We start from the raw sequence: 14,008 nt of genomic DNA on the forward strand, positions 1-14,008 counted from the left end.
TGTGCCACAAATGTAGCTTGCCATTTATCAGACCAAGGCTGATAAACACTTAAGGGCCGTTTCCCACCCAGCTTCAATTTTTAGGCTGGCTGGAAGAATTGCCAGAGAAGGCCAAAAATAATCGGGTTCAGGGCTCGGGCAGGAAGTGGTGTGGGGCGGGTGGGGGAGAGCACCTCCATCAGAAGCCCCCTTTTAACTTTAGGTGCAACCTCCCACTCCTCCCCGTCTGCCATAACATCTGGTAACCACAGGACCTCCCTGCCCCCTCCGGTCTCTGACCTCCCTCCCAACATCCCAAACACCCTGCTGTCCACTCCCCCAGGCCCCTCCCCACTCTGAGACCCTCAAAACCTGTCTTCCTGGAATCCTTTGGGGTGCGGGGGTGGGCCTGACATGCCGAGGCGTAAAATGACGCACGGCAACGTCAGGCATGCATCCCGACATGCAGATCAGGCAGCGATCAGCTCTGAGCCCGCCCGCATCTGACATGCAGAAAATTCTCCCCCGGGACTTAGGCTCTGGGGACTACATGAGGTCCCAGCCTGTCCACTGCAGCTTCTGGTGCTGCAGGGATTAGAGGGCTGCTGACCAGTCCAATTGGCTAGCAGCTCTCTGAGGCGGGACTTCTTCCTCAGTGAGGGCCGGAAGTCCCGCCTGCAGCCAATTAATGCTTGTTGGAGCATGAAATGGCTGCAGGGCAGACAGCATCAGCGGGGATGTGTTTCCCACTGACTCTTCGGATGGCGGGATGGGAAACCTCACCATCCTAAAAGTTCTGTCCAAGTTCTGATTAATCACGTAATTGGGCCCAGTTCCTTATAATCCAGAAACAGACTAGTTAATTGTGTATAAATTAATCATAGATGAATGCACTGGACAAAGTCTTCATAAGTTTAAACTGCCTATTGGAATTAGATTTCTTATTGGGTACATGAAGAGGAAGAAACCAGAATCGCTAGTTGTCTCCAGGTGGACAGAGTGGTTGGTGCAATAGTTTTAACTACACTGCCCTTTCACCTCCAATATAACTGTTCAAATTAAGTCACATCAAAGGATGAAAATTTCCCTTCTAAATAAATTTATAAGGATTCCAATTTAAATTTGTTGAGACATTTCAACTTATAAGACATGAGTCTCCACAGCACAAAAATGTACACATTTCCTGTCTAACTTGCACTAACTGCATCACACAATTGTCCAAAGGTGCTGATGTTAACAATGTAATGATTATACAGGTGTATAATCAGTATTATTGATACCAATATAACTGCCCCAGGCGTGAAACACATTCAGTTCCTTAGCACTGACAACATTGCTCCTTTTGGTAATACTTCCACACACATCCAATAAAGCGGCAGCTAAAAGCCTGGACTCCCAACCCAAATACAGTGTGACATTTTAGCCATATTCACTATTTGGATACTCCCACCCTCACACTGACACCATGTAGATGGTCTTTACTATATGACAGCAGAGTATTCCTTCTTGGGTAGAAATAATGTAATAAGAAACCAATCTTCTGTTGAAGAATTACATAACTAGCATTATTTGTGAAGAAGTGCTGTTGTCAAGTTGACTGAGAAAATATGGTGCCAGAAAGCAGCAAAGGTATGGTCAGTGAGGGGGAAAGAGCCAGGGAAAGGGAGAATAGAATTATTAGAATTTACACGACCAGACAGAAACAGGCAGAAAATAAACTCAAGCTGGGATGAAAATGGGCAGCACAATTAAATCTTCCGATTTCACTCCAAGTTTCACAACAACAGCCATTGTTGGTCGACATGAGTCTTACTGGTCACAGCACCAGTCCTGGCTTACAATGGTCTACTGGCTGCCTTAAAGATAACAACTACACCATGGGTTAGAAACACTAAAGAGCATTTTGCAAAGCTGGAACTTGGAAAAATTGGAAAACACTTGGAAGCCAAATGATTGCACCACCACAAAAAAAACTATAGCTAAAGTACACTGAACAGGATATTTTTGAAATAAAAATGTGAAAATATGCAAACAATCCATCTCCTATTCATATACTTTAAAGAGCACAAGAACATTTAAGAATAGGGTTATGATACCTTTAGGTGCAACAAGTCTACCTTTCCAGAAAAATCAACTTCACTTACCCACTTTCTCCTGACATTCCTTAATCTCCTTCTCTGCAAATGTACTCAATTACCTCATTTAAACTGTCCACTTCAATAGTTGTCCCTGCTAACCTATTCGAAAAGCCTATTATCCTTTGAACAAAAGGATTCTTCCTAGCTTTTTTTATTATGATTTTTTAAGCTTAATGTTTCCTGGTTCATACAAGATTTATGTTTTATCATCCTACACACCTCTCTCCTCTGTTGTCCAGCTGGGTGGGACTACCCTTGCCTAGTTCCATTCTTATCTATCCAGGATTAGGCAGAGAATCATGTACAATGGCTTCTGTTCCCCTATTGTTATCTCTGAAGTCCCCATGGATCTTTTCTTGGCCCACTGCTATTTCTTATCCACATGATCCCCTCAGCAATATCATGTCAGTGTACATATGGAAACCGACAATACCCTGTTCTATCTCACTACCACCTCTGCTGACTCCTCCACTGCCTCCAATTTGTCACGCTATTTGCTCGATTGGATGAGCAGAAAGTTCCTTCAATTAAATATTGGGAGGACCAAAGCCATTGTCCCTTGGTCCCTGCCACAAACTCATTGTCCAGCCACCAATGGCATGCCTCTCCTTGGCCACTGTCTGAGACTGAACCAGGCCATTCGCAAACCCTAGCATTTTATTTGACCATGAGCTAAGAATCTGACCCCATAACCTCTCCATCGCTGAAACTGCTTATTTGCACCTCCATACCACTGCCATCTCCACCCCTTCCTCTGCTCGTCTGTGACTGCCACCCTCACCTATGCATGTTACCTCCAGACTTGACTATTCCAATGCTCTCATGAACTCCCACCTTGCACCCTTTGTAAACTCAAACTCATCCAAAACTCTGTTGCCTCAAGCCATAGAATTCTTTCACTGCATCTCTATCTGTCACCACCTCCTCTAGGTTATTCCTCAGAATCTACTTCTTCAGTCCAAATGCTCCTGTGAAATGCCTTGGGATATTTTACTACCTTACAGGTGCTAGATAATTGCAAGTTGCTGCTGTTATGCTGCCCATACCATTTGCTCATCAACTGCATCAATAGCCTTCATGCAATTTAATCTGATGCCCAAGTATTCTTACAAATTAATTTTAAAATGTTCTCTTTCCTGCCCCACCACCTCAGCAAATGTAATTTGAATTAGCTTGTGAATAATAAATTCTCTTTCTTACTTGTAAACTTCGCACATACAACAAAATTTCAGTATGCTTAGAAATCTGGTTCATTCAATGGAACTCAAGAATTCTAGGCAATTAAATAACTTATTGCCTACAAAGATGAGCAAGCCTTTAGTAACTGACCTACAAGTTCAAAAATAGTGTATAACGAACACAAAAAGAAACCATATACCCCTAACTTGAAAATGGTGTGTGTTTCTCTCCCACGCATTTTCTTAAACATATTAATTCATGCTGGGGTAAGGTAACATAAGCTGCAGTTATCTTCCAGTATTATGTTCATGTGACAGTCTTTGACTGAGAACCTAAACTGCAAGTTTCAGAAGGTTATTCAAGCATAAAGCCTAATCCTAATTCTATCCCCACTCAGGATTTACATGTACATTTTTCAGCACAGTCACTGGATAGTGCTTAGGTGCACTGCTCAATAAAAAATAGTGCTATGTTGTTGGGGTGAATTCATTATGGGATACTTTCAGCATCAAGAACACCATTTGAAATGCTGGTCCTGGAATTATCAGGAAATGATCAGGTTGATAATGTTGGCTTGAAAACTCATCTCTTTTTATTATCCTTCCACCAAATTGTTCTATATATCATGTGGCAGAATACTGAGCCATGGTGATCAAGATAATTTCAAGTATGATCCTTGGACTGCAAGTCTTGATTTTCATCATAACAATAATGAAGGAAGAACAACATGTAGAACAAGAGCTTAGGAGGAACTTGAGGAAAGTTCAAAAGGAACAGAAGCCACAGTAATATTGATAAAACAGAAAAAAAGACTACAATGAGAAAAGAGAGGTAGGCTGGATATAACAAAAGGATTATCATAAAATAGTGTTTTTATGTATGCAGTGTAAGCAACCTACATTGAGATTATAAACCTGCTGCTCAGTTTGAGCCGCTCATTACTCTACACTATAAAGCCTCACTTTTGGTAACCCAGTGAATGTAGAGTTATGAAGAGAGATTTGAGAAACAAGGGCTTTCGCACCCACCACCCCAGGGCTTAGGTGGTCAAGTTCATAGAGGGTTATTATAGAATGGTACAGCACAGAGGGAGGCCATTTGACCTGTTGAGTTTGTGCTGGCTCTTTTGAAGACCAGTCCAGTGTGTCCCACTCCTTCCCCATACCCCTGTCAAACAACTCTATCAAATCTCCTGTTAGCCTTCTCTACTCTAACAACAACAACCTGGCTTCTCCAGTCCATCCACTTAACTGTAATCCCTCATTGCTGGAACAATTCTAGTAAAACTCTTCAGTATCTACCTCAAAGTCTTCACATCCTTCTTAAAGTGTGGCGCTCAGAAATGGACACAATACTCCAGCTGGGACTAAACTCCACCTCCTTTAGGTACCATGCCCTAAGAGGGCGTTGGCGACCAAGGACTTCCAGTGGATTAGTCCATGATTATGCTTGACAAGGTACTGCAATGGTTTGCCATTGCCTTCTGCAATATAGCTGAGCAGGAAACTCTCCCACTCTCACTGCCTGTCATCATGCGTATTGAAAAAAATGGATATGAATTAGGAGTAGGCCATTCAGCCCCTTGAGCCTGCTCCACCATTTAATATGATTATGGCTAATCTAATTGTAACCTCAATTCCACATCCTCAACTACCCCTGATAACCTTTCACTCCCTTGCTTAAAAGATTGTATCTAGCTCTGCCTTGAAGATATTCAAAGATTGCTTCCACTGCCTTTTATGGAAGAGTTCCAAAGACTCATAACCCTCAGAAAGAAAAAAATTCTGCTCATCTCTGACTTAAATGGACTTGTAAATAGTGACCCCTAGTTCTAGATTCTCCCACAAGAGGAAACATCCTTTTCACACCCACCCCGTCAAGTCCCCTCAGGATCTTATATGTTTCAATAAAACCTGTTTGGTCACATTATGAATGCACCTTCTGTGGCCATAAAGTCCTGAAGTGGGACTTAAACCCAGAGCTAGGGACACTACCACTGCACCACAAGGCCTCCTCTGGGGCTAATGTGGTGCCTTATAGGTTCAGTGCTTCCTGAATTTTGTACTCTTATGCCTTTATTTATAATAAAGTCCAGGATCCTATATGCCTTATTAACCTGTCCTACCACCTTCAAATATTTGTGCACAAATGCCCCTGTGTTTCTCTCCTCTTGCACCCCCTGTAAAATTATACCATTTAACTTATACTGTTTCACTTCATTCTTCCTATCAAAATGCATCACCTCACACTTTTTCTGCAACGGATTTCATCTGCTATGTGTTCACCCATTCCACCCTTTGTCCTCTTGACGGCTTTTGTTATCTTCCTCACCATTTAGCACACTTCCAAGTTTTGTGTCATCTGCAAATTTCAAAATTGTGCGACCCCTTATCCCAAGTCTTTATCCCATTAATGTACATCAAAAACAGGAGTGTTCCTGGTACTGAACTTTGGGGAATACCACCGTAACCCAGTCTGAATAACAGCCACTTACCACAACTCTGTTTTCCAAGCCTTAACTAATTTTGTATCTGCCCCTTTTAAAGGTGCTCCAATTTTGTAAACAAGCTTAATATGCAGTACTTTATCAAATGTCTTCGAAAGTCCATATGCACAACATCACCTACACTGCCCTTATCAACCCTCTCAATTACTTTGTCAAAAATCTCAAGCAAATTGGTCAAACATGATTTGCCCTTAAATCTGTGCTAACTCCTTCATTAGGAGCCATATGATTAAAGTGCCAATCAGTGGAAACAACCTGTTTCTGAAACAGCAACAAAGGGTCACAAAAAGAATTAAATAAAAGGTCAGAGGGAAAAAAATCTTTACAGAAAGTAGTTAGAATATAGGCAAATAGCATATTGTTGAAGCAGAGCCTGTAAATTTCTTCAAAGGGGAATTAAATAGTTGCTTGAAAAAAAAGAGATTGACTTGTATCTGGTGAGTGAGCAGAAGGGTGGGACTATACTTGATGTCTAATGGAGAAAGAGAGACTTGATGGGCTGCACAGCCTGTTTCTATGCTATAATACTGATTTAGTTGTTGGCAGTGGGTTGTTATAACTAGCTTCAATGTCCTGTGAAGGGAAGACACGAGAAAATGAGGAGGGAAAATTGAAAGTCAGGGCTCCTGCTCCGAATCACTATGTAGTAATTCCAACTGAGGATAGAATCATTTATTAATCTGTCAATATTTATAGTTTACATAACTCATGAACACATCGATACTTAGAAAAGCATCAGATTGCTGCCAGCATCGATTCATCTGCACCCTACGATGTTATTCCCATCAGGTGGAGGAGGAGAGGGCACAGAAAAGATGGCGGGTGGGGAAGACATGCTATGCTGGATGCTTTTCTAGCAATTCTGATTGAACATTAGAAGTTCATGGAAAAACTCAGCAGGTGTGGCAGCATCGGTGGAGAAGAAAACAGTTGACGTTTCGAGTCCTCATGACCCTTCGGCAGAACTGAAGTATAGTTAGGAGAGAGGTGAAATATAAGCTGGTCTAAGGTGGGGGGTGGGGGGGAGAGAGAAGTTGAGGGTGGGGTGGTTGTAGAGATAAGCAAGCAGTGATAGGAGCAGATAATCAAAAGATGTCACAGACAAAAGGATCAAAGAGGTGTTGAAGGTGGTGATATTATCTAAGAAAAGTGCTAATTAAGAATGGATGGCAGGATACTCAAGGTACAACTCTAGTGGGGGTGGGGTGGAAAGACTAACAAAGTTGTAGATTTAAAAATAATGGAAATAGGTGGGAAAAGAAGAATCTATATAAATTATTGAAAAAAAAGGGGAAGGGGAAGAAACGGGGTGGGGATGGGGGGAGGGGGAGTTTAAGATCTAAAGTTGTTGAATTCAATATTCAGCCCGGAAGGCTGTAAAGTGCCTAGTCAGAAGATGAGGTGATGTTCCTCCAGTTTGCGTTGGGCTTGAGGAACAGCACCTCATCTTCTGACTAGGCATTTTACAGCCTTCCGGGCTGAATATTGAATTCAACAACTTTAGATCTTAAACTCCCCCTCCCCCCATCCCCACCCCGTTTCTTCCCCCTCCCCTTTTTTTCAATAATTTATATTCTTCTTTTCCCACCTATTTCCATTATTTTTAAATCTACAACGAATACTTTGTTAGTCTTTCCACCCCACCCCCACTAGAGCTGTACCTTGAGTATCCTGCCATCCATTCTTAATTAGCACTTTTCTTAGATAATATCACCACCTTCAACACCTCTTTGATCCTTTTGTCTGTGACATCTTTTGATTATCTGCTCCTATCACTGCTTGCTTATCCCTACAACACCCTCAACTTCTCTCTCCCCCCGCCCCCCCACCTTAGACCAGCTTATATTTCACCTCTCTCCTAACTATACTTCAGTTCTGCCGAAGGGTCATGAGGACTCGAAACGTCAACTGTTTTCTTCTCCACCGATGCTGCCAGACCTGCTGAGTTTTTCCAGGTAATTCTGTTTTTGTTTTGGATTTCCAGCATCCGCAGTAGCTTTTAGCTTTTTGTTTTTATTAGAAGTTCATGTTTCAGCGACAGCATGTGCAGTTATCCTAACCAATGTCACGGCAAGACACTACGCCATCTACGGGAAAGTTTGCCTTACTACTATTAACAGCAGTCACACCAGCACTGAAGCATCAGTTTCATGCATCATATTAATATTAAAATGGGAATACATATTTTTTCTTTTTACGTACATATTTTCAATCTAGGTTCTTTATCACATCAGTCCCAGAGGTGTGAGGCCCAATGGCAAGACCCAAACTCTAGGCTTATGGTTTTTGCACCAAAGATTAATTTCATTGTATTTTAAGCTGTGTCCTTCTTTATTCCATCCAAGCACAAAATACACTAAGATTGTCATAACGTTTCTTTCAAATAAGAGGGTAACATTCAGTTTAGATGGCTTTAAAGAGGATACAGCCAAAAATACAAAATAGATTTCACAGCAATAATCAAAACCCTAGCGGCTGGGTGTTGCAGTAGATTGGCACACAGTTCTCACACTTCAGACTAGATTCAGTCAGCCCAGACTGATAAGATGGAAAATTCCTCCTGTGTTTGTTTTAAGGGCCACAAGAATTATTTTGGGCAAAATACAACCTAGTTCTCAACAACTTTGTGATCCTAGCACAAAAATACTCAGCCAACCTGGCACTCATTTGAAAGACTACACGGATGATTGTTGTGGGATATGGAGCGATCGATAATACAATAGAGATGTTCCTGAGATTAATGTTAAAGCGCATTACTGGGCTCAGCAAAGGAATGTTTGCTCTCCAGCTAACTGTGTTATTCTTGTCCCAGGAGTACATGCGGTAAACACTTGAGTATCTGAAATAGCATTGTGTTCCACTCTCCAGAAACAACATCCTTTATCCGGATAAAAGGACAACCATTCATCCAAAAGTAAAAACTCAAACTTTTCCACAGGATTTCTGGCCACAAGTCATCGGATACAAATGTTTATTTTTGACAGCACTACTGTTCCTAAAAGATACTCACTTCATTGATCCAGTGGTCACAGCTCTTGCTGGTCTTCTACTCTTTAATACCCTAAGTTTATCACCTTGGGTCAGTTCATTTTTATTAGTGCAGTGATCATCATTATCATTGTACTATGGAGAAAAGAATAAATAAAATCAGAACAATTAATAAATTTTCCAAAATAAACTAAATCAATATGTAGAATCACACCAATTGCATGTATGAAAGACCAGAAGGCTACAATACCACCAAGCGTTTTGCTTTATGTCCTGTTTATGTTGTGAATGACAACTTCAGATTAATTGTCTGCTTTTGTTTTGCCATTTTCAAATCTACAGTTTAAATTACAGGGTGGATTCCAGAGTAAGGGCAGCAGCAATTTAAATTTACTGTAACCAACGCTGCTTCATCTGGGCTATGGAGAAAAAAGCCACCCAAGTCCCACTCTTTGGAGCTCCATTACTAAACTTTATCAATGTCTCCACAAAATAAAACATTGCAGATGCTGACTGGAAATACTCAGCAGATGTGGAAGCATCAATGGAGAGAGAAACAGAGTTAATGTTTCTGATGATAGGACACTGAGTTGAAACATGTTTACCTGTCCACAGATGCTGCCAGGCCCACTGAACATTTCCAGCATTTTCTGTTTTTATCTCATGCACCTCTCGCTGTCCCTTTAAAAAAATCTTCTCAAAACCAATGGTTTTGATCAAGCATCTCAACTCTCTGACCATGTTCAGCATCTACTCCTATATTTCTTTTTTTTATTCTCCTTTCCACCTATTTGTTTTGTAAAGAACATTAAAACATGTTAGAATTTAAAAGGTGTTATATAAATACAGGTTGGTATGTTCGTATTTTAGGCCCAATTCATTTCTGCCATATTACAAAGCTATAAAAAAATGCAACACCAGAGCTTTTTATTATTAACGTGTGCAAGGTCAGTCGCACACCAATTAAATATTCCATGCCATAATTTGTCTTTTTGTAATATCACTGAGCCCTACATCGTATTACAGCCAAGTGGACTCTTCAGCCCTTCATGAATGTGCTCTCAACGGAACACAAAATGGCATGCAAAAACAGCCTCAGACACCCTTCTCCATTCCTCTGAGTTAGCTAACCTGTGTAGTCCTTCTCTTAATAAAGGACTTTCCGTTGTGGGCAGGAAAACCAGGAAGATCCCACATCCAACTATTTAATGGGCAGGGTTTTTCCATCCCGCCACAGGAGAAGTTGGTGGGGAACGCATCCCACTGATCAGGAATGCCCCACAGCCATTTGATGTTCCTTGCAGCATTAATTGGCTGGAGGTGGGCTTACCGCCCCTCACTCAGGCAGAAGTCCCACCTGATAGAGCTGCCGGCCTCTGTCATTTCAGCAGTGCCCAGGGTGCAGTGGTGACTGCTGGAATTACTAGTCAAAGTGCTTGAGCCTCGGGATGTGTGTTTTTGTGCAGGGTCTTGTGGTGGGGAGGGGAAGGGAGGCCTGGTGGATGGGAGAGATGAAGCGTGGGGTGGTGGTGGGGCGTGCATTGAAGGCCAGTGAGGAGGGTTCAACAGATTGGTAGGGTGGTGCCAGATTTTGAAAGGGGACCAGTAATGGGAGGACAACACCTGCCCGCCTGAGGGCCAAGCAGGATAACCTGCCAGGCTTATCCCCCATGAAGTGTCCCTTAGTTGGCCATTTAAGTGCCTCAATTGGGGAGAGGGCAGGTGGGCCACTCTAGGCCTCATCTGCGCCCACCACCCCCCACCCCCTGTAAAATTCCAGACAGATCAAGGGCGGGCAGAAGAGCGATGGAAAGACCACCAAAGGAATTTTATGGATCTCCCATCTGCAAACCCACTGGTGGGGGGCCCATAAAATTCTGCCTCATGACACGGTTAGCTGGCACCTGCTTTTTCAATGTGCTCTGGAACTGACTTCTAACATGAGGCGATAAATAAATTGGAGTGAAATTAAATTGCAACTGAGCAATAAATGAATGCCACATAAAATAGTAAATAGGAAAGCTAGCATGGGTTAGAAATTACGGAGGCAGTACTATGTAACATCATAACATTTTAACACAAAATTCCTGCTCAACCGATTTCCAACCTGGAACAGAAACACGTCTGGCAGTGCAAGTTGCCTCACATCTGTTGATGAAGTGTTTGGTATTAATGCATCTATTGTAGTTCCAATAAACAGAGCAATATAAATAAGTTAGCATCTGAGGAAATATCCTTGTAGTTCACTTAAGCATTTTCAATGAGACTACTTCTCCTTATTAACGGACAACTCAAATACCATTTTTATCTCAAAAATAATCCTTCACATCAATTTTAAAAAAATGCTGTTGTGCTGTCAGCCCAGACACTTAATTGGTATCACTTTCCATGCACATTTTTTGTAATTTTACTTTTCAGCCATCAATTTTACATTCAGAATTCTGTTTAGAATATTACCCGAAATCACTGCTTGCAATTTTTGTGCAGCACACCAATGTCAAACATTCACAACGATATAGGACTGGATTTTACAGGGCGCTGTGGACCCCAACTACCAGGCTAAAAAAAAAATCGATGGTGAACCCGCCCACCAAATGGATGGCCGCCCCTCAGCAATTCATTGCTGGGAGCAGCATTCATCGCTTTACTGCAAGACCTCCACCCCTATCTCGGGAGCAAGACCCACCTTAGAGAGCTGCTAGCCAATTGGATGACTGGCAGATCTGTAATCCCAGCAGCGCCAGGCGGGAGTGGTGAGCATGGCTGGGACTGCAGGCAGTCCTGATGAAGAGGAGCCCAGACAAGTCCGGGGTATCACTGGGGCCAGGCTGGCAGGCCCCAGCAAGAGGTTGAGGGCGATGTGGGGCTGGCTTGGTGTGAGGGGCCAGGCGGGGAGGATAAAGGGGGGAAGAGAGGCCTCCGATGGGCACACGCAACCCTCAAATGAGGTATTACCCCCTTGCCCAACATCAGCCCACGCAGCTAAAGCTGCTGGGACACCTGCTTGGCATGAGTGGGAGGAGGCTCTTAGATAGCCATTAATTGGTCTCCACTGCTCCATGTTAAATTTCAGACAGGTCAGGGGTGGGTGGTGGGCAGGCCAGATGCTGGGCTTTACCAGCTTCCTTGACTTTAAAACCGCCGGTATGGGAGTGGAAAGTCTAGCTCATGGTGTTGAAATGATAGCAAGGTGACCAGAAAAGGATCATGCATCATAGCGCTAAACGTTAATACTCAAGATAACACCAGGTAGCGATTATGTAATGGGCAGTTCAACTTCATAATTCTCAAGTGAAACAAGATTAAACTGCAACCTTGAATAATCCCGAATTATTCTGCATGTCAAGATACGCACAAAGTATAAGTTTCATCAGGTGAGATTATCTTCAGTGTTTGCCAAAAATTTGGCATCTTTTAAATAACTAACAGAAAAAGTAACTAATAACCACCTCTTTCCTGTCATCCAGAAAGCAGAGCTCATAAAAGATTTATGGTTGAAGAGGGCTGCACAGCCCATGTTGTTCATCTATCTAGGTGGACTCAAGTCCATCCTGGCCATTGCATCTAAATGATTCTAGAGATTTTGGGCAAAAATTTTCGCTCAGCAGGTGGGTGTGCGCTCGACCCACTTGAGTGTGAAATGATGTGTGATGACATCGGCCGAGCATGCCGACATCAACGCGCAGTCGCGCAATAGTTTGGTCGGTGGGCACGTGCCGGAGTCGGCAGTGCACCCGCCGACAATTAAAAGGCCTGTTAAGGCCATTAAATGATCAATTAACCTAAATTTTTCACTGCCCGTCCAACCTAATGGTTGGCGGGCAGGCAAAAATGCCAAGTGGCCTTTGCATTTTTTTGGAAACCTCATCCATGGGCGGGATGAGGTTTCCAAAAGCAAATAAAAATAAATTAAAAGTTTTACAATTGAATGAAGCACATGCCCCTGCTCATGTGACAGAGTCACATGAGGGGGCATGTTTTATTACATTTTTATTTTTTTCATTTTTTTTTTTAAACATCGCTTCATCTCTGAGGCAGCTCTGTGCCTCAGGGAGATTATGAAGCGCTCACTTGTGCGCATACGCGAAGTTCGCGCTCGGCCAGCTTGCCCTCCACACCCCCCCCAACCCTTGCACAGGCAGTGCTGAACACTGCCACTCTTATTTCACGCTGGGTGGGCCTTAAGTGGCCCTCCAGCGTGAAATCGCCTTCCAGTGCCTTTCGTGGGCGGCTTCCCGAACACCCCCGCCTGCCAAGGGCAAAATTCTGCCCTTTGAATCCACTGCACATTCAGGAACAACAACAATTTGTATTTATATAGCTGCTTTAACAGAATAAGGAATCCAATCTACGTATTGATCACTTAAGTCTGTCCTAAGTTTGGCTTTTGCCATTTTGAGCCAGTGCCCCCTTGTTATACTCTCAAGTTCCATTGAGTAGTTTGCTGGGTCTATCTTTTGCCCTCATCATTAACTATTTTATACACACAACAAAATCACCTTATAGATGCCCCTTGCAATACTAAATAGACCATTTCTTCAGGCTTTCCTGAACTTCATACCTCTGTTACCAGTGATTAGTCTCATGGCTCTATGCTGCATTGCCTCCAGTGCATCAATGGCCCCCATTGCATTTTAGTGACCAAAACTGGACAATGTATTCAAAATGTGTTCTGACCAGAGAATTAAACAATTTGACCATGACATTCATAGATTTGATTTGAACAAGGCCGGTTGTAATCTAAGTGTTCCACTTTACCCCAAGCTGACCTTTCAAGCCTTTGCTCTTCCTATCATAAAGATCACCTTACGTGTATGCGTAACATTGGCTGCCTTCACCCCTATCTCAGTTCATGGCTTCCAAAACCATTCTCCATGCCCATTAGATGCAGACTTGACAATTCCAATGCCATTCTAACCAGGCTCCCATCCTCCATTCTGTAAACTTCAGCTCATCCAAAACTCTGCTGCCATATCCTATCCTGCACAACGTCCTACTCACCTGTCACTCCGTCCTTGCTCAGTCGCACATTTATCCCCGTCAGCCAAATTTAAAATTCTCATCCTCACATTCAAATTCCTTCATGGCTTTACCTGTCCCACATCTCTAACTTCTCAAGTCCCACAACCCATCCCTGTTCCCCAGAACTCTTACTCAGACTCTGCCATCAAGTGACTCCTTTTGTTCCACCAATGCCATTAGCTATCCGTACTGCATA

The 14,008-nt window shown here is 42.8% G+C and overlaps 1 protein-coding gene across 4 annotated transcripts in view; it reads right to left on the reverse strand.

Moving 5' to 3' along the window:
- The window catches only part of LOC144696783 (dual specificity protein phosphatase CDC14A-like), a 187,523-nt gene that overhangs the window by 51,385 nt on the left and 122,130 nt on the right, over positions 1-14,008 (reverse strand). For all 4 annotated transcript variants that reach the window (XR_013580243.1, XM_078568539.1, XM_078568516.1 and 1 more), the window contains exon 12: positions 8,813-8,925. Coding sequence is in view for 3 of the 4 variants with exons in the window: in XM_078568539.1 (XP_078424665.1) it covers positions 8,813-8,925 (113 nt within the window). In the remaining variant the exon portion in view is untranslated. The remainder of the gene's footprint in view (positions 1-8,812; positions 8,926-14,008) is intronic.

This window comes from Cetorhinus maximus, chromosome 2 (assembly GCF_964194155.1).
Source record: "Cetorhinus maximus chromosome 2, sCetMax3.hap1.1, whole genome shotgun sequence".
In the NCBI taxonomy this organism is placed as follows: domain Eukaryota; kingdom Metazoa; phylum Chordata; class Chondrichthyes; order Lamniformes; family Cetorhinidae; genus Cetorhinus; species Cetorhinus maximus.